General features: G+C 60.1%; 15 protein-coding genes across 15 annotated transcripts; 7 read left to right on the top strand and 8 right to left on the bottom strand.

Annotated features, from left to right (window-relative positions):
* Nucleotides 1-138: 138 nt before the first annotated feature.
* Nucleotides 139-924, bottom strand: CcaverHIS019_0211060 (uncharacterized protein; the record flags this gene model as incomplete). The annotated part of the gene is made up of 3 exons (XM_060598192.1): nucleotides 139-508; nucleotides 607-775; nucleotides 837-924. 3 exons carry the CDS (start codon nucleotides 922-924, stop codon nucleotides 139-141), a joined length of 627 nt encoding a protein of 208 aa, XP_060455010.1.
* Nucleotides 925-993: 69 nt separating this feature from the next.
* Nucleotides 994-3,093, bottom strand: CcaverHIS019_0211050 (uncharacterized protein; the record flags this gene model as incomplete). Its single annotated transcript, XM_060598191.1, has 4 exons — nucleotides 994-1,036; nucleotides 1,099-1,118; nucleotides 1,441-1,638; nucleotides 1,714-3,093. 4 exons carry the CDS (start codon nucleotides 3,091-3,093, stop codon nucleotides 994-996), a joined length of 1,641 nt encoding a protein of 546 aa, XP_060455009.1.
* An 803-nt stretch (nucleotides 3,094-3,896) lies between these two features.
* On the bottom strand, nucleotides 3,897-5,855 carry rsd1 (uncharacterized protein; the record flags this gene model as incomplete). The annotated part of the gene is made up of 4 exons (XM_060598190.1): nucleotides 3,897-4,851; nucleotides 4,886-5,100; nucleotides 5,134-5,620; nucleotides 5,785-5,855. The coding sequence occupies 4 exons, from the start codon at nucleotides 5,853-5,855 to the stop codon at nucleotides 3,897-3,899; spliced, it is 1,728 nt and encodes a 575-aa protein (XP_060455008.1).
* Nucleotides 5,856-6,166: 311 nt separating this feature from the next.
* On the top strand, nucleotides 6,167-6,976 carry CcaverHIS019_0211030 (uncharacterized protein; the record flags this gene model as incomplete). Its single annotated transcript, XM_060598188.1, has 1 exon — nucleotides 6,167-6,976. One exon carries the CDS (start codon nucleotides 6,167-6,169, stop codon nucleotides 6,974-6,976), a length of 810 nt encoding a protein of 269 aa, XP_060455007.1.
* A 39-nt stretch (nucleotides 6,977-7,015) lies between these two features.
* FMT1 (uncharacterized protein) lies at nucleotides 7,016-8,284 on the bottom strand (the record flags this gene model as incomplete). The annotated part of the gene is made up of 4 exons (XM_060598187.1): nucleotides 7,016-7,558; nucleotides 7,631-7,962; nucleotides 7,995-8,069; nucleotides 8,101-8,284. The coding sequence occupies 4 exons, from the start codon at nucleotides 8,282-8,284 to the stop codon at nucleotides 7,016-7,018; spliced, it is 1,134 nt and encodes a 377-aa protein (XP_060455006.1).
* Nucleotides 8,285-8,793: 509 nt separating this feature from the next.
* On the top strand, nucleotides 8,794-10,708 carry CcaverHIS019_0211010 (uncharacterized protein; the record flags this gene model as incomplete). The annotated part of the gene is made up of 3 exons (XM_060598186.1): nucleotides 8,794-8,966; nucleotides 9,247-9,416; nucleotides 9,531-10,708. 3 exons carry the CDS (start codon nucleotides 8,794-8,796, stop codon nucleotides 10,706-10,708), a joined length of 1,521 nt encoding a protein of 506 aa, XP_060455005.1.
* A 109-nt stretch (nucleotides 10,709-10,817) lies between these two features.
* On the bottom strand, nucleotides 10,818-11,970 carry CcaverHIS019_0211000 (uncharacterized protein; the record flags this gene model as incomplete). Its single annotated transcript, XM_060598185.1, has 3 exons — nucleotides 10,818-10,935; nucleotides 10,967-11,499; nucleotides 11,653-11,970. The coding sequence occupies 3 exons, from the start codon at nucleotides 11,968-11,970 to the stop codon at nucleotides 10,818-10,820; spliced, it is 969 nt and encodes a 322-aa protein (XP_060455004.1).
* Nucleotides 11,971-12,428: 458 nt separating this feature from the next.
* Nucleotides 12,429-13,426, top strand: CcaverHIS019_0210990 (uncharacterized protein; the record flags this gene model as incomplete). Its single annotated transcript, XM_060598184.1, has 3 exons — nucleotides 12,429-12,566; nucleotides 12,657-12,742; nucleotides 12,838-13,426. The coding sequence occupies 3 exons, from the start codon at nucleotides 12,429-12,431 to the stop codon at nucleotides 13,424-13,426; spliced, it is 813 nt and encodes a 270-aa protein (XP_060455003.1).
* A 277-nt stretch (nucleotides 13,427-13,703) lies between these two features.
* Nucleotides 13,704-15,836, top strand: CcaverHIS019_0210980 (uncharacterized protein; the record flags this gene model as incomplete). The annotated part of the gene is made up of 2 exons (XM_060598183.1): nucleotides 13,704-13,913; nucleotides 14,031-15,836. 2 exons carry the CDS (start codon nucleotides 13,704-13,706, stop codon nucleotides 15,834-15,836), a joined length of 2,016 nt encoding a protein of 671 aa, XP_060455002.1.
* Nucleotides 15,837-16,029: 193 nt separating this feature from the next.
* Nucleotides 16,030-18,523, bottom strand: CcaverHIS019_0210970 (uncharacterized protein; the record flags this gene model as incomplete). The annotated part of the gene is made up of 4 exons (XM_060598182.1): nucleotides 16,030-16,694; nucleotides 16,744-17,920; nucleotides 17,974-18,198; nucleotides 18,272-18,523. 4 exons carry the CDS (start codon nucleotides 18,521-18,523, stop codon nucleotides 16,030-16,032), a joined length of 2,319 nt encoding a protein of 772 aa, XP_060455001.1.
* A 546-nt stretch (nucleotides 18,524-19,069) lies between these two features.
* On the top strand, nucleotides 19,070-20,358 carry CTU1 (uncharacterized protein; the record flags this gene model as incomplete). The annotated part of the gene is made up of 6 exons (XM_060598181.1): nucleotides 19,070-19,268; nucleotides 19,309-19,662; nucleotides 19,697-19,870; nucleotides 19,922-20,053; nucleotides 20,086-20,183; nucleotides 20,233-20,358. 6 exons carry the CDS (start codon nucleotides 19,070-19,072, stop codon nucleotides 20,356-20,358), a joined length of 1,083 nt encoding a protein of 360 aa, XP_060455000.1.
* Nucleotides 20,359-20,474: 116 nt separating this feature from the next.
* IME4 (uncharacterized protein) lies at nucleotides 20,475-21,986 on the bottom strand (the record flags this gene model as incomplete). The annotated part of the gene is made up of 7 exons (XM_060598180.1): nucleotides 20,475-20,560; nucleotides 20,602-20,729; nucleotides 20,779-21,140; nucleotides 21,177-21,222; nucleotides 21,254-21,427; nucleotides 21,546-21,784; nucleotides 21,906-21,986. The coding sequence occupies 7 exons, from the start codon at nucleotides 21,984-21,986 to the stop codon at nucleotides 20,475-20,477; spliced, it is 1,116 nt and encodes a 371-aa protein (XP_060454999.1).
* Nucleotides 21,987-22,212: 226 nt separating this feature from the next.
* On the top strand, nucleotides 22,213-23,315 carry CcaverHIS019_0210940 (uncharacterized protein; the record flags this gene model as incomplete). Its single annotated transcript, XM_060598179.1, has 5 exons — nucleotides 22,213-22,246; nucleotides 22,506-22,631; nucleotides 22,836-22,966; nucleotides 23,077-23,215; nucleotides 23,260-23,315. The coding sequence occupies 5 exons, from the start codon at nucleotides 22,213-22,215 to the stop codon at nucleotides 23,313-23,315; spliced, it is 486 nt and encodes a 161-aa protein (XP_060454998.1).
* An 82-nt stretch (nucleotides 23,316-23,397) lies between these two features.
* CcaverHIS019_0210930 (uncharacterized protein) lies at nucleotides 23,398-24,383 on the bottom strand (the record flags this gene model as incomplete). The annotated part of the gene is made up of 9 exons (XM_060598177.1): nucleotides 23,398-23,406; nucleotides 23,441-23,516; nucleotides 23,552-23,636; nucleotides 23,673-23,757; nucleotides 23,790-23,826; nucleotides 23,860-23,882; nucleotides 23,967-24,088; nucleotides 24,203-24,229; nucleotides 24,263-24,383. 9 exons carry the CDS (start codon nucleotides 24,381-24,383, stop codon nucleotides 23,398-23,400), a joined length of 585 nt encoding a protein of 194 aa, XP_060454997.1.
* Nucleotides 24,384-24,509: 126 nt separating this feature from the next.
* Nucleotides 24,510-26,294, top strand: CLP1 (uncharacterized protein; the record flags this gene model as incomplete). The annotated part of the gene is made up of 5 exons (XM_060598176.1): nucleotides 24,510-24,590; nucleotides 24,702-24,819; nucleotides 24,882-25,126; nucleotides 25,175-26,139; nucleotides 26,180-26,294. 5 exons carry the CDS (start codon nucleotides 24,510-24,512, stop codon nucleotides 26,292-26,294), a joined length of 1,524 nt encoding a protein of 507 aa, XP_060454996.1.
* Nucleotides 26,295-26,347: the final 53 nt, after the last annotated feature.

Here is a 26,347-nt window from a genome sequence, read left to right as displayed (position 1 = left end):
CTGTGACCATTGACCCACTGCCAGTCGTTGATATGATCATTGTGACGCTACTGTCACCAGTCCTCCACAAGCGCACACATACATATGTCGCTCCATGGGCGCGTCGACGTTTGCCACATCTAGTATTATATCGAATATCTAGATCTCGGCGTCGCCGGGACACACCATCAACCTCTCTGTCCAGTCGTAGCCGTCGTGAAGGACGGCTCCGACTTGGCCGCGCTTGACATATCCCCTGCCCTCGTAGAAATGCTGGTTTTCGTCATTCCCGGTACTCAGGGCTTGGGGGGTTGATCCAGCCCTCTCCGCACCGGACTGCAGGAGGGCAGTGCCGACGCCTTTGCCCTTGGCGTCGGGGTGGGTTGCGAGGAAGGCGAGGTACCACCACTCTGTGTCGTGGCCAGGGAGGACATCATCGAGTGCCCGGAATTGGGGGGAGACGTGCGAGATGAAGTGGTGCTTGAGTGGTGCGGGGAGGTCGGCGATGGACGGGCGGAGGAAGGCAGTGCTGTTGTTAGAGGGCGTTGAAGGGAGGGAGGTGGTGTTGGGAAGGGCGAGGTCGTCGTGGAGAGGACGGGGATGACGGCGAGGTGGAAGCCAACTCACTCAAACCCCACGCCGGGAGGACACCACATTGCAACGCCCAGGACCTTATCCTTCTCGTCGTCCTCAGCAACCCAAACCTCCCACTTCTCGAACGCGTTGTCGACGACACTGACGAACAGCTTCTCCGTAAACGCGCGCTCGTCGCCCCACATGCCTGTCCAAGGCTTATCTGGGGTGAGCCCTTTCTTGAGAGGTATAAAGTCCAACAGAGGGGAAGAGAAGCCACGTACAGGTCAAGAACGACGCGGCCATGACCTGCACCAGGTCGGCGCGGACGGCTTCGCTCGCCTCTTCAGCCTTGATCTGACGGACTGGCATGGATGATGTTGGTGTTGGTGTTGATGTTGATGTTGATGAGATGGAAAGATGTGTCGTGTCCGGCTTGGTTTAGTAGCCGGCGGCGATGGCGGCGATGGCGGCGATGGCCGGTCTGTTGTTGAGACATTCCATTCCAGTCTAGTGGCAAAACAACGTCACCAGACCCAGACGTACGCTAAAGGGCGCAAATGAATCTCTCGAGCTGTCAAGAGATGTGAGGACACGATCAAGACGTGTCATGCCTTCCGCAAGTTACAGTAGGTCACGTGTAGGGTCTTGACTGGTCTCTTGAGATTTGGACATTTGGGGATTTGGAGGGCCATGATATACATTTACAAAGTCAAGTGACAGTGAGCCAGCGCCGCGCTCGAGATCTAAATGCTATCCATGCTTACTCGGTACCATCTCCCCTCTAGCATGCTACCCCCATCCCACCTCCCACCACCAGTATCCACCCGCCTCGTCCGTCCTCCCCTCCCCTTTACGGCCCTGTACCGCCCGCTTTCCTCCACGCACACCGAGACGTAGGCCCTGTGCCAAACCAAGCCCCTCGCCCCTTAGAGATGCAGGCACGCTGGTCCGCAACGCGTCCGTCGCGCCCTTGGCGGCCGCCCGGCGCTCAGCGAGTGGCGGGTAAGACTGGAGCGGAGGGAAGCTGACGTCGATCGACTCGAGCTCGGGCGTGAATGTCGGCCGGATAGGTGAGATGAGATGCTGGTGTTAGCCATACTCTTCAGCGCTTCACTCCCAAAACGTTTCACTCCGTCAGCGCTCGCTCCGCTCACTCACCATAACACCCCCCGAGTCGTGTCGTCCCGGCGGACGCACAGTCCATGCAGCCACGTCGCGGATCAAGCCCGCATGAGACGGGTCGTACACGCAATCAGAGACGATGACGAGGTCGAAAGGCTTGTCGACGAATGGTGCGAGTTCCTCTTCTTCCACTTCCGGCGCGTCCTCCCCAGCCGCGCGCTTAGCCCGCGCCTCCATGAATGCCGGGAAGGTGCACCAGTCGAGTTTGGCTATCTCGACGCCTGTTGTTGGGGCGTCGGGGCGCGGGGTCGCGTTCAAGTCCACACAGATGCGGAGATTGGCCAGCACATCGGCGTGGAAGTCGGTGGCGACTACCAATCCAGCATCAGGGACGCTGTTGTTGGCGGGTAACGCGCCCATCGGTCCGGGCGTTGGTGCACCAATAGCCGTAGCAGCCGCGCGCAGGTCCAACAGCTTACGGCAGATGATAGCTAGTAGACCTGTACCTGCGCCAAGCTCGAGGACCCGCGGGCTGGGGTTTTGGAAGAGGCCGAACGAGGTGGGGCGGAGCGATACCTCTCTTCCCAGTAAAATGGCCGCGCCCCATGTCTGTACGCCAACCGAGATGTGGTCGGTGATGGGCGCGTCGTGGAGAAGCACGGGGAGGGCTGCAGTCCGCCTCCCCGTCCCTGGAGAACGGGCAGATAGAGAACGCGACGTCGGCGACTTGCCCAGACTCGTCGGGCTGGTTCCGAGGCGTGCGAGGAAGCGCGTCGTCTCAGGACTCATGCCGGCCGTATCGAGCGGCCGGAGGGCGCGGAGGCCCGGTACCAGTTCGGCAGCCAGGGGGAAGAGGAGGTGGCGTGTTAGTCCGCCCGCCGCGCCGGTACCAGCCATGAGGGCGAGAACGGCGGTCGCGTCGCGAAGGACAGCCTCGACTTGGTGCGTTGCCTTGCTTTCTTCTGGCGTTGGGTCATCTCCGAAATCGTTGGATTCAATCCACGTCTGTGCGCGCCGCACAACGCCATTCAACCATTTCTCGGCCCAGTCGCGCTCGAACGGATCTTCGTACCCATGCTCGTCCTCGTCATGTGAGTCATCGTGTGAGTCGTCGTGCGAATCCTCCTCCTCCTCGATCGGCTCGTTGAGTCCAAGCCCCTCCATGTGCAAGTCGAGGTCGAGGCCTGGCAAATCCACACTCCCTCCCGAGAGGGTGCGCTTCTTCTTCTTCTTTCCGTTGCGGCCATCCTCAAAGTCCATGTCGGCTGCCGTGAAGCCCCCATGGATAGGAGGCATGTACATCTCCTTGAGGACCTCCATGTACTCGATGAGATCTGAAGCGGCTAGCGGCTCCAGCGTCCCCTGGTCCTTTGGGAGGAGGGGGAGGAAGGAGGTGGGGTTTCCCCAGCGCGGCATGATTGATGGATCGATGAGGAGATGGAGAGATGTGGCTATTCAACTAAATTTCTGGTCACCGTAAGCATCCATATATCAAAGTGCGGATTGACTCGGGTCCGGGTGAGATTCCAAGTGCGGAATGTCACGTGAGGCTGACTTTTGGACCTCCACTTTGCAAGTCGAGCAGTTGGAGAGTCCCGAGGTACACCAAACACCTCATTGTCGCAATGACCTTGATCACATCGTTCAGTTCTTCACTTCATCATTCTCATTCCACCCTCACGCTCACCTTGTATCAAATTTTCAAGACAGCTGCACGCGTCTTCTTCAGCACACATTCTCTGCCCAAGCTTCCGGCCCTTCATATCCTCTTGGCCAGCTCCTGAACTGACTCAGCCCCCCCCCCTGCTCCTCCTACTGCTCCTCCTCGGCGTACACCGCACATAACCACTCCTCGCTGTCTGTCGCTAACCTCGGCGCCAAGGCGTCAGTCGAGATGTTCCGCCTCACCATTGTAAGGGACAAGCTTCGCGCAATCCCTATCCACCCCGAACCCGAACGCAGTGATCTCTCTCGACGCGTACACCGTGTTCGTAACCAATTCTTTCCGCTACTTGGCCCAATACCCGGTAGCGACGAAGGAGAGTCGTTGAGTCATCGTCTCCGGCATGTCAGACTGTGTCGCCGCTAACAATCACAATTGCATCACATGAAGTCTATCGCATTATCATACCGGCGCCCCCAGACGCACACTTACGAGCATTGCATGTATCATCGCCATGATCCACCACTCCGCCCCCACGCTGCGCTGTCAGGCTGGCTCACAGATGCGCCTTGAACAGCGCTTCGGAAATAAACTGCGCCTCGAGTTTGCGGCCGCCGAACCAGCGGTCCTGGAGACCGCGGCGCGCGTTCTCAGACCCGTCGAGGTCGGCAAACTCGATGTAAACATCACCCTGGCTCATCTTGTCGACCTTGATACGCGCGACGCGGCCATACTTGTTGTTCACCTCGTCCTGGATGTCCTCGGCCAGGTCTGTGTCCCAGTTGCGCTCCGTCTCCTCGTCTGGGTTGAACATGTTGCTCACCATGAGGAAGTGCGTTGGGCGCTGCCTCTCGGGCTTGGGAGGGGCCGCCACACGCGGGCGGCTCGCGTCGTCGGTGCGAGCGAGCTTTTTCATCAGCTCCATACGGCCGGCGGCGTCAAGGCGGCCACCGCGGCGCTGGTCGCCTTCCATGTTCTCGAACTGGGCGTTACGCTCCTCGACAGGCTGGACCTGGATCTTCTCACCCGCGAGCTCAAAGTCGTTCATCGCGTCGATGGCCATCTGGGCAGCGGGGAGCTCAGCAAACTGCACGTACGCGGTTTTCTTGGATGCGCCGGAATGGTCCACGTGCAGGTCGACAAACTCGATTTCGCCGAATGGGTCAAACACCTGCCTGAGGTCATCGTTGGAGAGCGTGTCGGAGAGCTTGGTGATATACAGACGGTGGTACGGGATCGCCGCACCCGCGTGCGCGTTCGGGTCGATGCTCGAGGGAATAGCACCTGGAGTAATAGGTGGGTAGCGGGGCCCGCGTGGGCGGCTGGCGTGCAGCTCTTTCTGGGTCTCACGTTGTCCACGGATGCTCGCAATGACTGCCTTGAGCGACATACCCTCGTACGAGTCGGCCGGCGTGAGCCCAACAAGGATCGGGATACCGACCACCACCTTGCCCGATAGGTTGAGCGCCTTGTTGACGAGGTCAGGGCTGCGGAGCGTCACGTAACCCATTCTGCGGTCAGCTGCTGCTCTATTATTCTACTCACCCCTTGGAGCGGCGGCCTTTATCAGTGATGATGCGCGCGTCGCGCACCGAGCCGCGGCCGAGCATGTCGTCGAAGAAATGACCTAGGTCCTGGCTGGTAAGACGCGCAGCAATCTGCGAAACGAATACTGAACGGGCCTCTGCGTCAACCTCATCGAGCAGCTGGCTCGCCTCGCGCGAGAACGACGGCCGGCGACGGGGAGAGTTGTAGTCGCGCTGGTGTGAGCTTGTTTCCTGGAATGTACTCACGCCTTCGCGCCGGGCCATCTCGCGCCGCTCCTCACGCATCTCGCGGTCACGGCGATCGCGCTCGCGCTCCTTCTCTTCGCGCGTCATAGCCTTGAGGCGAGCCCGCTCACGCTCGCGCGAGTCATCACGAGGACGGCGGGGCCGGTCGTGGTCACGAGAGCGGTCACGAGAGCGGTCACGAGAGCGGGAGCGGTTTCGGGGCTCGCGCGAGCGCGATCGGTCGCGGCGGCGGTCGCGGTCACGGTCACGGTCTCTGGAGCGGCTGCGGTCACGGCTACGGTCACGGCTACGGTCACGGCTGCGGTCACGGCGGCGGTTATTGTCTCTCTCACGCTCGCGTTCACGGCGGCGGCGGCGTTCGCGGTCGTCGTCATCGTCATCGTACCGGCGGCGGTGGTCGCGGCTGCGGTCACGGTCGTCGTCGCGGCGTCTGGACCTTCTGTCACGATCATCATCGTCATCTTCGCGATGACGCTTCTCACGTTTACTGGGGTTAGCGCCTGAGCGAAGCGAGGATGAAGCGGCGCGAGATGGGGACAGGAATGGGGAGGAGTGAAAGGGGAAGGGAGGGGGGGAGGAATGGGACAAGGAAGGCAAGAGGAAACGTGATGTCTTCTTCTCCACGTTGCCTACCGCGGCCAAGATACGCACGTAGTGAGTTCAGGAGTACGGTCTCTGCTGCCCGGCAGCGGACGCGGAGGGTGCGGAGGAGTGTCTGCCATGAGTGTGTCGTAGATGTGTAGATGTAGATATCAGAGATAGAAACAGCTTAAAGTCAAGTGTTTGACGTTGAGAGATCAAGCATGAGGTTCCAAGCCGAATCATGAAAAGCCGCGTGGTAACGCGCCTACTGGCAAGCCTACAGAGTCAGGCGGATTTGGGTGGAGGTTGTTATCCCCTTCGATGTCATCATTGTCATGCATACCTCGCGATCCGTGTTGCCCGTTTGGATCTTGGATCTTGACCACCTGAGAATAGCACGCAAACCATGTCACGACATCAGCCATCGACGATCTCAAGACCTGGCTGACAGATGGAGGACTCGGCGGATATCTTCGACACCGCGTTGTGCGCGCTCTTTGCAATCTCCCCCATCGGCTTCTCCACCTCCTCCCCCGACGAGCCGCACGTTTACACTCCGCCAGTCGGGGCACCCGTGCGTCTCTGGCTTCCTCATCCTCCCGCGAGTGTCCATGCCGCACTGCAGGCCAACCATCTTTGGCTGTCGGCGGTATTTCTAGCCGACCGAATCGCGAGTGGCGACATCTCCTTTGTCACCAACCGTTCCTACCCCAACCCCTCGCCCCAGACCTCCAGCGTCGTCGAGCTCGGTGCTGGCGCCGGCCTCCCATCCATCATGGCGGCACGATGCGGTGCCCGTGTCACATGTACGGACTATGACAATGCGGTCGTCGTCGCCACAATCGCGCGTAACTTTGAGGCCGACAAGCCTGGGAACTGGGCCGTCATGGGACATAGCTGGGGCACAGACGTGTCCAAGCTCCTCACCCGCTCGGAATGGGGGTACGACGCCATCCTACTTGCCGACACGCTGTGGAGTAGCGACAAGCACGGTATCCTCCTCGACTCGGTGACGTCTCTCCTTCGCCGCCCAGCCGAGGGGTACGCAGGAGGGGTGGTACACGTCGCTGCGGGGCTGCATACCGGCCGCGGACCCGTTACTCGCTTCATCGAGATGGCAGCAACGACGGGGCTGAAAGCCACGTTTGAGGGCGAGGTCAAGTGGCTTCCTGGTGGCGGATGGGGACCACACCAGTGGGAAGGGGGGGAATTGCAGGAAGAGCGCGGGGTTGTCGTGTACTATACCCTTCGCTGGACCTAGATACTAGATTGCAGAGCGATTGATTGCATAATACAGTAGTTATTCGAGGATCCCCCATCCACGCGTCTTGACATTGGGCGGGAGGCCGTTCCACCACTCGGCGCCAGGCTGCTCCTTCTTACCTGCTGGCCTAACGCGCACTAGCTCCAACCACCCGTCGCGGGTGAGCGCGAGCACACGCCGTCCCCGCTTGTCCAAAACAATCGTCCCCGGCTGTCGTCCCGCCTCGGATGCCCACTTCTCAGCCTGCTCCGGCACCGCGCCGGACCGCTTGACCGAAGTAAGCTGGACGGCCTGGTCACGCTTGACCTTGGGATTACCATGAACGAGCTCCTGCGGCCTATGGGCCCAGAGCGGCTGTGTATGCCCAAAGGCCCTATGGCGCGCATCCAACGTCCCCGCGCCCTGTGACCCCCAGTTGACGCGTGCAGTGTCATTCGTAATTTTCGGTGCGCGGGTCACGTTCGCCGAGTCCTGAGCGTGCGGAGTCGCAGCGCCATTCTGCAGCTGGCGAAGGACTTGCACGAGCAGACGACCAGCGACGTGTGCCAGATCCGGCAGGAGGGTGTTGTATGTTGCGTCCTCGGGGATAGGCAATGGTCAGCGAGATGTGACGTAGTTTGTGGGAAAACAAAGCTGGAATATTCTACGTACCAATCCTTCGACTGCACCCAGGACAGCGCCGGCGTCGACGCCGACCTCGCGCGGCGCCATGCTCTGTACCGTCACGCCTGTCGCCGAGTCCCCATTCGCGATGGCCCATTGCACCGGCGCCGCACCGCGGTACAGTGGCAGTACGCTGGGGTGGACATTGAGGGCGTGTGCGAAGGGGCTCAGAAGCGGGGTGGGGATGATGTGCCCGAACGAGGCGGTGAGAAGGAGGTGCGAGGGGTGGTGCTTCTGAAACGCCTCTGGAAAGGAGAGCTTGCCAGGCGGCACGTCGTGATGCTCGATATCACGCTCCAGGGCGAAGAGTTTGAGCGGCGCTAGGATTAGCTAAACCTGGCAACCGACCCACGAATATATGTATCCTTGCCACTGCGGCCGATGGCGCGCTCGCGCGGCGTCAAAACAACTAGACTCTGCCACACATCTGGAATTAGTTCAGACTGCAAGAAACCCACCCTCGGCACCGAGGAGGGCGTCGAGCGCCGCAACGGAGAAGGCGTCGCTCCCGCAGAAGAGCACGCGGAATGGCTCGGCTGGTCTCTCGGAATCGGTCGACAGGTATCGCCGAAGGTACGAGGATCGGCACGAAACCGGTCCGAGCCGTGTAATGACGGAGCGTGCTCGAAGGGAGAGTATCATGGTGCAACAATGAGCAAGTGGTAAATGCGACGTAGAGGTAGAGCGACAATGACAAGACAAGTTTAGAACTGTATACAATGAATGACGACAACAAAACCTAGTTGTGTGGGAATCTGACCCTTGCCTAACACAACCAACTTAGTTTTGGTTTGGGAGTCGCATCTCTTCTCTCCTTACATTCTACATCTCCATCTCCATCTCCATCTCCATCTACATCCTCATCATCCTATCCACACTCCCTCTTTCCAAAGTTTACACTTCCTGTGTACCGTCTGCACTGCTGGCGCAGCGACCGAGCGATGCACCGCCAAGGGTAATCTCCCTTAATCGCTACCCGCGCTTCTCTTTTCGGATCTCTCACTCCCGTTCACCTGATCGCCTCGACGCTTCTCTTATCGGCAGTGGCACGGGGAGAGCGATAAGGCGTAACTCTTTCCATCTCTGTCAACGTCTCTCCTACCTCATCTCACCCCGCCGTAACCTTTCTCCTCCCGGCCTCCCTCCAAGCAATGTGGTACAATCTACGCCACCTAACGGCCGTGCTCGGCCTCGTGCTCGTGAACCCGGCGGCAGCGTGGATCCCGGCCGTGCCCATCAACGACACTGACGGACTCCAAGTCAGCGTCGGGAGCCAGTTGGAGTTGAGCTACAACGACCCGCTAGCCAAGTACCGCACGACAATGTGAGTGGCTTGACCTCGCTTAGGGTTGGTTGCAGGGCGCGGCAGGCACAATGGTTCACTGTTCGCTACCGGCAGCGCCTCCACCAACGGCATCCAATATGTGCTGGGGCATGCTGCACGGGTTTGGCGGCGAGGAGCTGCCTCGGACGCATTGTTGTTGTCGCCGAACCAATGGCGGAGGGTGCTTTGGGCAGATAGCTGTGTACGCCCGCGTTTCCCACCCACAGACCTCTCCGTGCCTTCGTCAACCTTGGCCCAGCACAAATGGCACTAACTCTAGATCGTACCAGCTGCAATCAGAAGACCGAGAGGAGGTCATGAACTCGACACGCGGGGCTCTTGTGCACTTCACGGAGGAAATGTATAGGGAGAACGTGACGACGACAACACCTTGGATCGCCCTTATCTCATGCGAGGTCACCGAGTCGCAGAACAACACATTCATAGACTGTGAGTATGGGAGAGCGGCTAGGAGTTAGCGCCAGCGTGGGATCGCGATGCCCCACGCCAAGACATATCTGAGACCCGGCCGAGTTGCAACCAAGGACCCGCGCTAACCACCAGTGGCTGACATCTTCACCCTTGCGCGCGATAGTGGTGCCGTCTCGGCCCTCCTCTACGCGACCAACACGTCGATGTGCCTCCTCAACCCGGCTTACATCGACACGGAGAACTTCCACCACGTGCTCGACATCTTTGCAACCACGGACATGCGCGGGGCAGTAATGCTCGAAGGCCAGTTCAGCTACACGACGGCTGACTTTTTCAACTTCAACGCGACGCTGCTCAACGAGTCAGCGTCGGACATCAACGCGACACTCAACGGTAAACAGCTCAAGCACAAGAGCTTTATTGTGGCCGAGTTGACCGCAATGAACGGCACGGCGAAACCCACACAACAGGAGCACCCGACTCCCGATGAAGGCGGTGTTCAAGGGGGCAATCAAAAGAGGACGAACAATGCCATGATCGCAGTGTACGTCATCACGGGGTTCATCGCGGCCATGGTCCTGATGACGTGCTTCTCGGTCGTGCGGCGGTCACTACGGCCCCAAACGCAGCGACGGTACATCCCCGGTGGGGCGATGGAGGAGGAGGACGTAGGGCCGCCTCGCCGTGTTGGCCTGGCTCAGGCGATCGTGGACACATTCCCCATCATCAAGTTCAACAAGAACACCCCGGTGCCGGTGCCGCCAGAGCCACACCGCGCGAAGGAGTTGGAGCCATCGCTCAACCGCTTTGAGCTGCAGGAGATGCGTTCACCGAGCTCAGCGTTCCCGCAAGCCTCGACGTTACGCGGAAGCAGCACAAAGGGGAGCATAGCGACGTACGACACACCTCCGCTGCTGGAGGACTCGCCAGATGGGAGTCGGCGCGCGTCGACGCTCGAGGGCGAGGCGCTGCGAGATGACCAATGCCCCATCTGCCTCCTCGAGTTCGAGGATGGCGACGACCTCCGCGTTCTCCCTTGCCAGGGGCAGCACCGCTTCCACCAGGCGTGCGTGGACCCATGGCTGCTGCGCGTGTCGACGTCCTGTCCCCTGTGTCGGAAGGACTTTAACCCCGATCTTGATGAGCACGCAGACGCAAGCGAGGACGAGGACGAGCCCCAGCCACACCGCATCACGAGGGGATATCTCGCACTCATCAGGCGTGCACGTCGGCGGGAACACGGCGTAGACAGAGGCCCGAGCAGAACGCGGCCGCGAGAGGCGGATCAAACGGGCCCGGGGGGTTACTAGAACATTAGGGATAGGCCGATGCCGTCCGAATGGACATGGACATTATTATGTATGTATCCACAATCACGATCACGATCACGAGCACGAGCATTTGGTTGCATATAATTAGTTACTCGAAGAAGGCTCCGAGCGCCTTGTTATCCTTATTGCCCTCGCCAAGCTGGATACTTTGAGAAACAGGTCCCGAAATACCAGCCTGGAGACTGCGTAGCAGCGGCTCGGCTTCACTATCATCAGCCCAGTTTGTGGTGTACTCACGTTTTACCACCCAACTCGCGCTCAAACTCGAACCGCACAACCCCACTCTTCCCCGAAACGGCGCTGTTCACCCCAACGGAGATATACAATCCATCCCGTTCGCTGATCTTGACACCCTGCTTGATCCTATTCAGTGGGATCACGATTGCGCTAAGAGGCGCCCCCTCGATAGTACCCGGGAAACCAGATTCGGTGGGTATCTCGGCGGTGTCAGAGGTGACGGCGTCGTCGCTGATCTCCGGCATAGGCTGTGTCTGTACAGGAGTCTCGGGTTCAATCGGTTTGAAGGCGGCCGAGAGACGGCGTCCCAGACCCGCAATCCTCGCGCTGTGTGCTACTTCAGCCTCGCCATTCTCCATCTTGGGAGGTATGAAGGCCGCCGAGAGACGCCGGCCCAGGCTTTGAGGGTGAGGCGGGTGGGGCCGGTCTTCGTCCGCGCCTGGACGGGTGGGGACTAATGTGCTTAGCGGCGGAGGGCGGGATTTGAGGACTGGGTTTGGGGGATTGGCTAGAGGAAGGACGATGAGGTTGTCCTGCTGTTAGCGGTGCGTTAGTATGATGGTTCCCCCCACCTCCCACCTGCCTCCTCCCACCTGCCTCCTCCCACCTGCCTCCTCCCACCTGCCTCCTCCCACCTGCCTCCTCCCACCTGCCTCCTCCCACCTGCCTCCCCATCCACCACTCACCGTAGTCACACCAACCCTGCAACGCCAATAAAAAGGCCCCTCCCCTTCGACATGTACGCTCTTACGCCTGTCCTCGTCGGCCTGGCTCTTTCTCCGGCTGAGGATACGCGTGAGTGAGTTGTCCTCGCTCTGGCTCATGCGTCGGTCTTCGGCCAGGCTCTTACGTCTCCCGCCGCTGAGGATGCGGGTCAGCGGACCCCCGTCCTCGTGGTCATTGAACGAGCCGCGGCGAGAAGTTGCATTGGCGCCCAGGGTGATGACTGCCAGACACTGGTATGTCTTGCTCGGGGGGTCGGGGGTGGTGGAGAGGAAGTCCATTATGCTTGGGTGGAGGAGATGAACCAACGGTGTTGTGAGAGAGGTCAAGTGGGGATGAGAGTAGTTGGAGGAGAGGTTAAGCTAGGGATGAGAGATGAGAGAGGATGAGAGTGGACAAGGTGGGCTGTAGAGTCATGTGTTCATCGCGGGGAGTCATACGTCCCACACAAGTCTAAGCAGTTGGGTCTGGGAGTCTGTACCTCTCGAGTCGTCAGTGGTCTGTGACGGTGATGCGGGCTTGGCATGTGGGCTAACATGTGCCTCGATCGCGCGGAATCGAGGCGGCAAAGAGACAAGAGGCGATGTTGAGATGGTCAGTTGATTGATTCAAGATTGGGAATGTCTTAATCAAAGTGCCGCATTTAACGTTCCTTGTGCCTGAATCAGCTGAGTATCAGCTGACAACGCCACTCAGGCGCTTCTTTGCATCCACTCTCTCACCAACACCCAACCCAACCATGTTCAAACTCGTCTTGGCGCTGGCTGCGTCTGTCGCGTCTGTCGCGTCAGCAGTCGCGCAGCAAGAACCATACATGCCACTCGACGCGCCGCGCGTCAACGTCTCACTCTTCGTCATGAGCCGGTGCCCTGATGCCGTGAGTCGCGCTGCCAGACGCGTCGCAATCATGGCCTGAACCACGAATCTACCGCAGATAACGATGCTCAAGAACTACCGCTGACTACAGCGTATCTGTGAGACCGTCTTCGAAGAGGTCCTCAAACAGGACCACATCCTGTCAAAGATCGACCTCGCTATCGACTATTTGGGCCAGTAAGTGGCTTCTTCCCCCCTCTCTCTCCCACCTTCCCCCCTCTCCCCCACCTTCCCCCCTCTCTCCCACCCTTCCCCCCTCTCCCTAACTCCAGTATCGATGAGGCCGCACCCTACGGTGTAGAGTGCATGCACGGCGACCTGGAATGCGCCGGCAACGCCCACCAACTCTGCGTACGCGCTCACGCTCCCCTCGACAAGTTCTACGCAACCCTCTCGTGCATGAATTACGCAAACTTCCCCGGCGTGATCGGAACGACCGCCTTAACCCGCAAATGCGCCGACACGGCGGGTATCGACTGGTGGCGTTCCGGGATTGGGGCGTGTATTGAGGGCAAGGAGGCTGAGCGGGCCGGCCGGTTGGCTGAACGTGAGGCGTGGCTTACTGGAACTGAGATCAAGATTCCCAATGTTCTGGCCGAGGAGGAGATTGATGAGTGGGCCGACGCCGATGCTCTGGATCCACTGGCGGAGGAGGGCCGGAAACGTCTCGTCGACAGCGTCAAGTATACGATTAAAGAGGGGGTTACGAAGAGCTGCACGATCCGGATTGCCAGCACGCTCAAACATTCTCCACGGGAGTGTATTGTCGACGGAGGGGTGTGGAAGGGCTGCGATGACGGGCACGCCGCATCCGACTTTGCCCGCGTTATCAAGCAGGAGTGGGCCAATCTGCAGAAGTAGCGCGGTCGTGGGCGCAGCAAGCGAGCGCGAGGGGAGGAGCACGAGGAAAATAGCAAGAAATGAGCGCAGCTGGTCTGCGCATGTACATATACCTGCATGTATCGATACCTGTTGTTGTTGTTGTTGTTGCTTGTTACTCACTGCGCCACGCCGGGAGATGTCGGCAAACCCGTATCTCCGCCACGTGGACATGGACGGAGATGGTTCCCTCTCCACGCATCGGCGCGACTCCTAATCGGCCAAAAGTCAAAGACCACATCACTCATGAGCATCTGACATGCTCTCCCGCTTCCTGCGCCCGCGCGCGGCACCCAGCCTCGCGGGTCATGGTCCGGGCAGGCCGCCACCACGCCGATCGATTGCCGCCGTGTTGGCTGTGGACCGGGACCGGGTCGATTGGGCCAGGCCTGCGCTTGAGAGGTCCGAGAGGCCCGAGGCGAGGGCGAGCGGGAACATGCCAAAGCGCCTCGACGCTGTTGACGCTTCAGTCTCTGCCTCGCCAACGTCTCAGACACCATCACGATCCCCACGACCACCACCATTGACCTCACCACCATCCGCATCACAACCACAACCCCAACCACAACCACAACCACCCCGGCAGAAGATGCCGCGCGGCGGCGCGCGCGCACCCCCAATCGTGGATGGCGAGCCGAGCCGGCGAGTCGCCGAGATCTTTCCCCGCCTCGAGTCGGGACCTGATATCAAGCGCGTACAGTCTCGGATCGGCTCCAAGTCGAGCCCCACCAGCCTGGAAATTGACGTGGAGTCTGTGCCGCCATACGACGGCGCACGCGGATATCGCGGTACGGTCTCATCGGACATTGACGCGCGGATACAATCAGTGTCGGCGCGCCTTGAGCGCGATCACCCTCCCCATCCTAACGGTTGCACCACCGCCAACATCCCCAGAACCACCCCAACCACCGCGCCGCGCCTCGCCCCACCCCTCCCCTCGGTAATCCACACCCTCCTCCCCTCTGCCTCTCGTGCGTCCGCCGCCGCCGCCCTCGCGCACCTCGAGATCAACCCCGCCAAGCTCAACCCTGCCGCAGCAGCAGCTCTGGATACATGGGCATACCATACAAACGACGAGCACACGCGTAAACGACTCCGACTCCTGGCAAGGGGTGAGGGCGTACGGATCTTCCCCATAGACCACGGCAAGAGGTGGAACCACGCCAGCTGGAAACTTGAGAGGACGGGCCATCGACGACCCAACAAGTTTCTGTGGCAGAAATATCCTCCTCTTACCCACTATGGTGGGGGGATTCGAGACCTCCTGCGACACCAGCACGCGCTCCTCCTCGCAGGCAAGGGATATCCTCTCGGCGAGATGCTGGGCTTCTTACACGACATGAACGCCGACCCCACGCATCGCCTCGACGCACTCCACCTCGCCTTGGCGTACGCTAATTCCAAACAAGTCAAGGGTCTTCTGGACGCCTTTAAGCAACCCCACACCGCGCGCATCACCCTCTCGCGCCAGACACTCCACCTCGCCATCCTGACCCACCTCCGCCGCCGCACTCGCATCGATGACCTGAAGAAACTCCTCATCCGATTCCCCAACCGCACACCGGGTCCCGAGACGTGGCGACATGTCGCGAAACATGCGCTGGCGCACGACGACGCACCCCTCGCATCGCTTGCCTTTGACGCAGCCAAAGCCGAACTTGGCGCCCTCCGCTCGGCCGCAGAAAGAGATCCAGAACCAAAACCCTTCCCAATCATGAGGAATGATCTCCATCCCCATCCCGACGCCGCATTCCAAGCTGGCCGGGCTACAGCGGCGAATCCCCCACCGCCGAGGTTTTTGCATATCGGCAAGCATACGACGCGATGGAACTTCCTCCTCCACGCATGCGGTGATCGGGGATGGGCGGTTCGTGGGCCAGCTCTAGAAGGAGAGAGTCCCGTCCCAGCCTTGTTGAGGAGGTGGACGTGGCTTGGCGAGGAGGGGAGTTTTGAGCGCCGGACGGATCTCGTGAGAGAGGACGAGGTGCTTGCGGCTGTGGCTGCCGAGGTGCAGGCCGCACCGAAGCCGAAGTCTAGCCCCAAGGCCAAGTCTAGCCCCAAGGCCAAGTCCCAGGCCGCTGCCGTGGAGAAGACGGAGGACGACACGACGCCCCCCAATTTCGGACTGGGTCTCGGCCGTCGCGTCGTGATCGACGGAATTGCCTACCGCGTCCAGAAGTTTGCTGGGCGCAAGGTTGTGCACACGTCGTGGATGCGTCGGCGTACGCGCGCCCTCCGCATGGCCCAGAAGCACACCGTGGGATCTACTCCAAAGCCCCGGCCCAAGGCGTGGGAGGACTGGGACGAACCTTACGTCCCGCCGTCCGAGGAGATCATGGCCGACCCCCAGCCAGGCGGTAAGGTGAAGAGTGGGAAGAAGAGGAGGAAGTAGATTCTATGCATGGTTCTTGCATTTTGCCTGTTACGGGATTGAGAGTAAATGCTGCAAGGCAGCAGCGCTGTTCAGATCTTACCGTTCAGCGTCCCATGGCCAAGTCCTAGTCAGACGCAGCCGGTGTATAGACATTCTCGCCGTCCTCACCACCACCATCAACACCTGCATGCAAAACATGATTATTGTTCAACTACGACGTCGCCAGGCTCCGCCACCCTGGCCCGGGCCGCTCATCACGCCGCGCCGCGAGCACATGCGGCGGCACAAACTGGTCGCTGTCCTCGTCATCGCTGTCCACTGCAACCTCGGCCAGCGCCTCAAACACCGCTCCCGGGTCGGCGCCATACGTCTTGACAGCCTCGCGATCGCGTTCCCCACTCCGGCTTCCCCGGCGGCCACCCCGCATGCTGCCCACAATCGCAATAGAGTTACGCGGAGCGCGCAGACCCACCGGGGGCGTCGCCTCTCCAGAAGACGTCTGAGCGGATCCTCGCCGCATCGCATGCAGCAGGTTCGGGACCACCACGCCTCCCCGGTCGGTTAAAGACGTCTTGAACTGTACTGGACCGTCGCGTTTCGGCATGACGATCGTGACGGGCATGCTACGCGCGAGACTCTCGACGGGCGGGCCTTCCTCGTCGTCCTCGTCGTCAGTGGCCTGGTGCCGCCTCAGGACAGACGACATGCCCTCCCGCGACTGAAGACGACGCCACGCAGCGCGGTGCGACGGAGCGTCAGCCGCCAAGGTGCGCGAGAGGTTCTCCTCAACAACGTTGCGCATGCGACGCTCGTTCGCGTCCTTTGGCGGCAACACCACGGGCTCGGCCGGCGCGTCCGTGTCAAACTCGAAGACGGCTGGGGTCAGCATGAAGACGCGCCAGAACATGCTTGCACCTAGACTCACCCCCATTGTCGTCGTCGTCATCCCTTCCCCGCCCGCTGTTCTGGTCGTGCCGCAGCTCCTCCTTCGGCGGCTCGGCAAACTGCACACGCGCCTTGCGCTCCTTCGTCGCGCCGTTGGCCGTCTCCTTCTTCTCCTCATCGTCCTCATGCTCCCGCTCGAGCACCTCGGCCTCGGCCTCCTTGACCGTCGTGGGCACAGCCATGCCCGCCGTATCCCGCTTGGCGCGGCGCGCTGCGTCTGCCCGCTCCAGGCTGATCCAGCTGTCGACGCCCTTCTCCGCGTCTTCCTGCTCCACCTCAGCGGTCTCGAGGGCGCGTTCGAGTGTCCTACTGCGCTCTCGCCGCCCGCGGCCCATAGCAGCGGCGTGCTCGTCCATCGCGCTGAAAGCGAAGCTCATCGCTACCTCCTTGCTGAGTCCTGGCTCTGCACTGGCCGCCTTGACAATTTCGTCGATGTTGGCGACATCGGGCTCCTTGCGCATCCTGTGGGTCGGCGCATGAAACGCGTTAGCGCTCAACGATGCGCTCAGGAGCGACGCGGCCGCTTGCGCTGTGTGCGCGTTGTGCTGGCCCGTAAAGAGCACCGGTGGTGAGGGCACGACACCAGACGGCCGATCCAGTTCGGTTGTGGGGATGCGCTCGCGCGTACGCTCGCGTGGTCGGCTCGTTGACCGACGCGTGGTCGTCGTCGACGGTCGCCGGTCGCCGCCGTCAAAGCTCTGTCGCAGGATAGCCGGGGACGCTGACCGCTCCCGTGCTCCCGCGCTTCCGCTTCCACGCCGGCGCGTAGTCTCGTCGCCCGCCCCGGGGCCGTCGCTGTACCGGTCCCACAGGGCCTCAACCTCGGCGCGCACCTGGGCCTGGACGGCACGCATGTCACCAGTCCGTGTCGCGATATACTGGCGGATATCGCGGTCGATCTCGCTATGCTTCTCGTGTAGCCGCTCCACGGCGAGCTTGCACATTTCCCGCAGGACAGGATGACGAGGGATGAACGGTGGCGGAAGGAAGAACGGGTCGGGCACGGGCGGGAGGACAGGCGTCTGGTCTTTGATTCCGCCTACGGGGTCGACCGCGGTGGGTTGGCGCCCAAACGTGCTGGAGCTCGGGATGTCGAGCACGAGGCCAGAGAAGGGAAGTGGCGTCTCGGCCTGCTTCTTCTCAAGCGCTTCGCCATACTGAGGTCAGTGGATGCTCGCGCTGGTTCTCATGGCGTGAGACCTAGACCTACCAATACACCATCAGTCAAATCAACGTCAACCCACACATTGCTCGGAGCGACGTCCGACGGTACCCGGTCGTGTGCGAGATACAAGCGCACCCCGCAGACCCAGCACTTGCGCCAAGCCTCTGGCGCGGGAGCGTCGGCCTTGACCTCTGCGGCCTCCTCCGTCGCCTCTCTCGTGCGGCGATCAAAGGGCGTGGTGCGCTTAAACGTCGCCATCTGGGCATGTTTCTGCCGTCAGCGGATGTGTTCGGGGAACTGGACGCAGATAACGTGGTCGCCTGAGATGGAGGGTTCGACTCACGATTGACTCGGCGCCGGGAGGGAGGTATACCCGCTCGCGTTTGCCTTGGGTGAAGGCGGTGGGCCCCTTGGCTGCCCGCTTCGCCAGGTCGTCGAGTGCGCGCGTTTCGACAACGACATTGAGACACAAGCATGCGATCGGAAACGGAGTCGAGTCGGCGAGCGGTGGAGCGGTTGTCTCGGTTGGCGGAGTCCCGTTGCCGTTGCCGGTGTCGTTGCCGCGGCCGTCGTCCGTGGGCTGAGACGCGGTCATGGCTGCGAAGACGGGTATGAGGGGGTCTACGTCTGGAAAGTCTATGTTGTAGATTGGGTAATAGAGAGGAGAGGAGAGGAGAAGAGAAGAGAGAGAGTTGTATAATGTATAGGTTGAGTCAGTGAGTGAGTAGAGTGAGTGGTAGTGGATCAGACTGTGGCGACAGCTACTAAACCCATGACGCTTGTATGAGCAATACTCCCGCTCCCACCCCTGCAGGAGCTGCCCACCCTCCCTCCGCCTCCCTCCACCTTCCTCCACCTTGGGGCGGGGCCGAGTTGCCTCCACATCTGTACTAATCAAATTACATTCCGTAATGTCACCTAATGCATGCCTAATATGTCCAGTACCAGTCCAAAGAAAGGCATGTCATCGCGTGGCAAATTTCACCATAGGACCCAGTGTGCCTATCCTCAACCAACCACGTGGATCCATGGTCGAGACGGACACCGTTCGAGTCCGCTTCTCCGTCCAGCTGCAATTCAATGGGCGTTGGGTGGCAACTCGCATTCAAAATATCCCCACTCACTGCCACACTACACCACTATGCCCTCCCTCTGCGCGCTATGCGACACTGCCCGTGCCCTCGTCAAGCGGCCCAAAACGGGACAGCCAGTGTGCAAGCAATGCTTCTTCGACGTCTTCGAGGCCGAGGTACACCAGACGATTACCCATGGGGGTGAGGATGGGGGCTCGATATTTGAGCGCGGCGACAAGGTCGCCATCGGGGCGAGTGGTGGCAAAGGTTAGTCCTCCCTTATAGTTTATAGTTTAGCTAACGCCAGACTCTACTGTACTCGCGCACGTCATGACCACCCTCAATGCACAGTACGACTACGGGCTCGACCTGTACCTCTTGAGCATTGACGAGGGGATCAAAGGATACCGCGACGACTCGCTCGAAACTGTTAAACAGAACCAGAAGGAGTACGGATTACCGCTCAAAATTCTCAGCTACTCGGAGCTGTATGGGTGGACTATGGACCGTGTGGTGGAGCAAGTCGGCAAGAAAAACAACTGTACTTTTTGCGGTGTGTTTCGTCGCCAGGCCCTCGATCGGGGGAGCGCTACCCTCGGCGTCGATCACATTCTCACAGGTCATAATGCCGACGACATGGCTGAGACAGTACTCATGAACAGTAAGTCTGGAAGGGCCATATGGGCTGACACCAGTTATGCGTGGCGACGTCGCTCGGTTGCAGCGCTGTACGGCCCTTACGACACAGAGCGAGGACACGATCAAGCGATCCAAGCCGTTCAAGTATGCGTACGAAAAGGAGATTGTTATGTACGCGTACTTTAAGAAGCTCACGTATTTCTCGACAGAGTGTATTTATGCGCCGGAAGGTAGGTCCGACTGCTGCGCCATTCAACTAGTTGAATTGCCGCTGACACCAGCGTACCGCGGCTATGCGCGCATCTTCCTCAAGGATCTGGAGGCTATCCGCCCCTCCGCGATCCTCGACATCATCCGCTCTGGCGAGACGTTCGTGCTCGACCAGAAGACCCAGCGGGGGATGAAGGCGATGCGTGGGTCCCGCCTTTGGGTGTGCTGACGGCAGAAACATGCACTCGCTGCGGGTACATCGCCAGCAACGACCTGTGTAAGGCGTGCGCGCTCTTGCAGGGCCTGGAGAGCGGGAGCACACAAGCTGCCATGGTGAGCTTATTTGCTTTCCCATAGTTGACAGCAGCGCCGTAACGTAAAGGCCGGCGAGGTGCCTGAGGGCCAGCGGGTGATCCCCAAGTTTGAGCGCAAGCTGCGAGTCGCTGAGGGGAACGCCGTCGAGGGTGTCGAGCGTGCCGTCGCGCGCGTCGATATTGGCGCGGAGTAGTCGTTGTCAAGCGGAAAACATCGGCTGGCGACGCCGTCTCCCATTCACTCTTCTCTACCCGACCTACCCATCTGTACCATACCCTGCATACTGATACCACAACCATACATACAACATTACTGTACAAGAGTGAACGTCTGGTCCGGGTAGCGCGCACACAGGCGCGCATGGAGGTCGGGCTCGGTGATCTGCGAGTCGCGCACTGTCGTTAGCTTAAGACTCTGGCGAAGCAAGCTGACGTACACTGGTTACCGAGGGTCAGCCACCCAGGGCGGATATTGTGTTTGCGCCCGAAGAGCTCGAGCTTTCTACCGTGTGGCGCCAGGCGCTCGATAACGCCATACACCTCGTCCGGTTTGCGCGAAGTTTCGCTGTGGTCAGCATGATTCAAAGCTGAAAGAAACCCAGGTCATGACTCACCGGACCTCAGCGACGACCACGTCAGTATCCACACCCCGTCTGAGAGCGCGCAGGTCCGCCTTCTCCCAGGGAACGCCGCGCTCCCTCGGCCACCCAACGGGCCGCTTCAAAGCAACCAGTAAATGCTCGCAGGTATGGTTCAGCCAATGCCCTGTGCGTCCGGTCCGAATAAGCCGCTGTAACTGGTTGGTCTTGAGCCACACGAGCTCGTCGACCCGCACATATCCCCACACGTTGAGCAGCTCTCGAGCGAGTTCCATTGCGCGCCCAGTGACCCAGAGCGCGAGAATGCCCCAGTCAGGTTGGAGAGAGGCGAGGGGCAGAGAACGCATTTCGTCGTCCGTCATCGTACCGTATGGAAGCTGGTTTTAGCAACCCTCTTTCTAAAGTGAACGCACAGACATGTGGATGTCCCACGGTGGATCGGCCACGATTACTTGGAACCTGTTATCAGCTTGCAAGTCGTGGCGCTCACTGTCCCAGGACGCTAAAATCGAAATTGCGTATGTCGCAGTTAACCCATTGCGCTGTCCCCGGCCGAGGAGGGGCGCGGAGGGCGCGAGCAGGGGCGGGGAGGGGAATTGGCGTTGTGAGTGGTGGCGATTCGGTGTGGTATGCCGCCGCCGGAGTGACTTGGAAATGGAGGTATCTGGTGTAAGTGGTACGACGGATGAGATCCAAGCTCGCACCCAGAGAGACTTTGGCAGCTAGATTGGTGACTCCACAGCTGCCACTCCCACGTCAAGCCTCCTCGCCGCCCAACTCACCGACACTCCTTGGTCCCAAACTTGGTCCCACCACCCGACTCGCCAAGGCTCGGGTTACCTGCGAACAGCGGTTCGCCATAGCACATGTTGAGATACGAGCAGTGGCCGAGACTCGGGTCGGTATACGGCCGCATGATGGGCTGGAAGTGGACATGGGAGCAGGCGTCTCCATTGGATTCGCTGCACGCCGTCTCGGTCGTGTGCGGGCATACGGGGTTGAACGCGACCGGCGCGTGGGACTGAGGTTAGCTGGTAGGAGAGGGTGGGCAGGGGTCCGAAGAGGGGCGGTCGTGAGGAAGAAGACGGCGTCATCGCAAGGCAATAACCTCGGCCAGCGATGGTGGCCAAGTGGGAACTCACAGCAAGCCGCCGCAACCGCGTCTTGGCGCTCTCCCGTCCCATCAGCTCACGTAGCTGCGCCGCTGGGCCTTGCGTCTCCATCTCTTCTGGCCTCTTGCAACTGCTGGAGTATTGTGTACTTGGGGACAACAGATGTCGTTGTAAGAGGGATATGGTGACACGGAAGGGGAGGCGATGTGGAGGCGGGGCACTGAATCACGTGATGCGCCACGCGACACCACATTGCCGCAAGAGCCCTTGGACGCGATCACGATGTGTTGAGAAGGCTGTTGACACATCCCCCACCGCCGCCGCCCCCGCCGCCGCCATGCTCAACTATGTTATGCTCGTATCTCGGCAAGGTGAGTACCTGGGTTCTCGCATTCTCTTCACGATACGCGAGAGGATGGCCGAGGATGAGGGCGGGCGTGGGCGTGGGCGTTGGAGGGGGCGGGCTGTTCGAGTCCAAGCATTCTGGGTCGACTCCGCTTGATCCTCTTACTTGTGTAGCTTTACACTTGCTTCGCGCGCCGGACGCCGCTCTCCCCATTCGCTTCTCCGCCCTGCCGACCCATCGTCCCTCCGCTCTGTCCCTCCCACGCCGCACCGCGCTGACCCCAGGCAAAGTCCGCCTTGCCAAATGGTTCCAGACGTTGCCGTCCAAGCAAAAGGCCAAGATTGTCAAGGACGTGACGCAGCTCGTCCTGGCACGCCGGACGCGCATGTGTAATGTGCTCGAGTACAAGGGTGAGTGACGCTGAGCGGACCGAGGCGGGTTGACGGGCCGTGTCGCGAGATGCCGTGTAGGGATGGGCTGAGGTGGGCCGGAGAAGGGCAACGAGGTGGAGCCGAAGGGAGGCAGTCGTAGGTGGCAATACAGGGGGGAGGGGATGGGAAGAGGGGAAAGTGGCCTTTCCGAGCTGGCGGTTTATGTGATGCAGCTGACACCAGACACCAAGATCATCTACCGGCGCTACGCGTCGCTGTTCTTCATCACGTCGATTACGCCGGGGGACAACGAGCTCATTACGCTCGAGATTATCCACCGCTATGTCGAGGTGCTCGACCGGTATTTCGGGAATGTGAGTGGCGAGCGGAGGAGCGGCTTCCTCCATCATAAGGAGGCCCACTCGTGCTCGTGCCATTCGACGCTGCTCGCCGGCGTCCTCTTCGCTCGGATCTCTAATCTCAGGTTTGCGAGCTCGACCTCATCTTCAACTTCCAGAAGGCGTATGCGATCCTTGATGAGCTCATCATCGCCGGCGAACTGCAGGAATCGAGCAAGAAGGCCGTGCTAAAGACCGTCGCGCAGTCGGATGCAATCGAGGAGGGTGAGTCGGCTACACTGACTTCTGATCTGTGCAGCTGATAGCAGCCGAAATTTCCGAGGACTCGCTCGCTCGCCTTGGCTCGCTCGCTCGCAACATTTAGACTGTACTTGTAATGACATTATGACCCTTACAAAACAACGGTGGTTACTGTTGACCCCGGCTCGCATCTAATCTTAACACGTCTACACATTCTGCTGTCAGTTGACAAGAGTGATTGAAATTCACGTCGTCGTGGTACTCCCACCGCGTGTGCTTGGGATTGCTCGGCGCGGTCGCCACGTATCTATCGTTGCCCTTGGGCCTGATGTCAGCTGACTTCAACCTACTGGGGCTCACAGCTCCTTCTTCTTGCAGCTCGCGAGCATGCTCTGCATCGTGAGGCAGATGGACACGGCGTTGAGCACAGGTGACCACTCGGGGCCTGGTGTCAGTTCAAGATCCCCTCAAGCTGACGTACCGAGGATGGACGCGCACACGTGCCCGTTGGAGTAGATGTGCGGGTGTACCGGCGGCTTATACTCGTTGTTTGTGACGAACGTGACCTTATGTGAGCTCGCAATACTTTGAGGCTCACTTGGGGATAATCTATGGGGTATCGATCATCAAAGCAGCTGCTCGATCAGCCACGTCAAAGGGCCGCGTACATGCGCAGTACGAAGACCTCGCCCTGGTGTCAGCTGATTGTTCTGTACGGCAGTACTGTTTAGCTCAGAGGGTGCGCTGCACCCTGTCCACCGGGCCCGTTACTCACCTTGTACACTGTCTCGTCGCCTAACACCCGGATAGTGAACAACCACTCCTGCATCGTCTCGGCTGTCAGGAGGCCGATCCCAGCTGGAGTGCCGTTGTTCTTGATGTCCGTGAGCTCTTTCACTGGGGTAAGTGTTCGCGCTGAGATTGAAGGGAATGGCCTGCTCTAAGCAATGATCCAACCCGAGCAGATGGTCCCAAGGGAAGGTCGAGGAAAAGAGGGAGGAGGGAACGCACTGAGCCGGCGCGAGCTGAGAGAGGCCACTGTCGTCAACTAGCTCATTGTCGATAGCTCACTGTTGCTATGCTTTGTCGCTATTGTATCTGGAACAGACCAGAGGGTAGAAAGGATTGAGAAATGGTTAGCTCTAACAAAGTTGGTGGCGGTGTTCGGTGGCAACTTGGAGGAACTTGACATCGAGAGACGACGTCACACCACCTGGAGCCCCACGTGACGTGTCCTTCCCTATCACTCAGATCAGTATTCAAGACGTCCAATTGTCTACAACCAGTCGAGCTAACAACAACATACTCATCATCCACGATGGAAGAAGCACACATCGACCTCGAGCCTGGAAGTGAATGGCGGTTCGAGCTTGAGGCGGACGAGAACATCGCTGTCAGAGTAAGTGCCGCTGTGCGGCCGACAGCCTACCCAGACCTCGAGATTGTAGTCATAGTCGAAGCATTTCTGTGCTCCATCTCAGAAATAACTGATACTGACCACTGACACCAGGTGCATTCTCCCGATCCAGTGTACATCAACGGCGAGGAGTTTCCCCCTACAACGTGGTATCCTTTGTACCGATATACCAAGGGGGCGATCTACGCGCCGACCGCGGCGAGGATTGAGGGTGAGTGAGCAGAGGGCACTGCGCCGATGAGCTGGACTGCAGTTACCTGTCGCTCAAACCAGTCACATCTCTCCCCGCGTCGCAGTACACATCCACCTCGACCATCCAACCACACTTGCACAGCCTTCATCTCGCTCTTGAACGACTGCGTATCCTCGCCCGCCGGGGCAACGCCCACGGACCGAGGGTAATGGTCCTCGGGCCCCCGAGTTCGGGCAAGACGACGGTCGCCAAGTGTCTGGTCAACATGGCATTGGGAACCGGATTGGGATGGAACGTTTCTGTCGCGGGCCTCGACCCAAACAGCGTGAGTCAACACCCCTCCACTCCTCTCATCCTTTCCCGCTCACATCAGCCCGCAAACCTCATTCCCGGCACACTCTCCCTCTCGACACCCAACCACCCCCTCCCCTCCCACCACCTCGCGCACCCCTTCGGCGGACCCCCCGCCTCCCTTCCCTCCAACACACAGAGCGCCGACGTACCCACTCTGGGGTGGTGGTATGGCGCCCTCGAACCTAGCAGCCGGGGCACACCAATCTGGCACAAGCTCGTCACCTCCATGGCTGAAGCCTGGCGCGCCCGCTGCACTGAGGACCCCAACGTCTCTCATTCGGGGTTGTTTATCGACGCCCCGTCGGCTTTCGCCAACCCCGCCACAGGCCAAACCAAAGAAGATCGGAGCAGGTATCCCCTCCTCCGAGCCGCGGTTGAGGCATTCGACGTCGACCTAGTCCTCGTGATCGGCCTCGAAAAACTCACTATCGAGTTACAGCGCCTTCTTCCTCAGAGTGTGAAAGTCGTGCAACTCCCCAAATCCGGAGGCGTTGTGGATGTAGACGACGCACACCGCGAACTGGTACATGCCGCCCAGGTCCGGAACTACTTTTATGGCGAACCACCCCTCCCACCCGAGCTGAGCGGATTGCTTGGCCGCACAACCCCACTCGGACTGCAGTTGAGCCCGCATTCGTTCCAAATTGGCTGGGATGCACTGCACGTCCTCCGAGTTGGCGAGGGTAGTGCCGCACCCTCGTCCGCTCTTCCGCTCGGATCTAGCCATATCCTCAGCCCTACCCGGCTTACCCGCGTCGATCCGGGGGGTCCAGCACACGTTGTCCGCCTCCTCAACACCGTGCTTGCTATCGTAGCCATCACACCCGAAGATCGGGTCGATAAGGCCGAGATCAAGGTCGAGGTCAAGGAGGAAGAGGGGGAGGACGTGCCCGATGCTGTGGCAGGTGCTGTCGATCTCGAGGAGGACGAGGTGCCGTTCCGCGAGGAGATTGGGTGGCGCGAGGTCCTGGGCTTTGTCGTTATGTAAGTATCATCTTGTTCCTCTTGTACAAGCTGACAACAGTACCGCAATCGACACGCAGCGCAAAAAGTACACCATCTTGTCGCCGTCGCCCGGCCGCCTGCCCTCGACCATCGCGCTCGCCGGACACGGCATCGAGTGGGTCGACTCCGCATAACCCCCTATCTCAGCCCAGTCCCGACAACATTGTAGCGATCCTCGATGCATTGA

Source organism: Cutaneotrichosporon cavernicola, assembly GCF_030864355.1.
Source record: "Cutaneotrichosporon cavernicola HIS019 DNA, chromosome: 2".
NCBI lineage: Eukaryota > Fungi > Basidiomycota > Tremellomycetes > Trichosporonales > Trichosporonaceae > Cutaneotrichosporon > Cutaneotrichosporon cavernicola.
The sequence above is the reverse complement of the archived record's forward strand: the minus strand, read 5'-3'. Positions and strand labels throughout refer to the sequence as shown.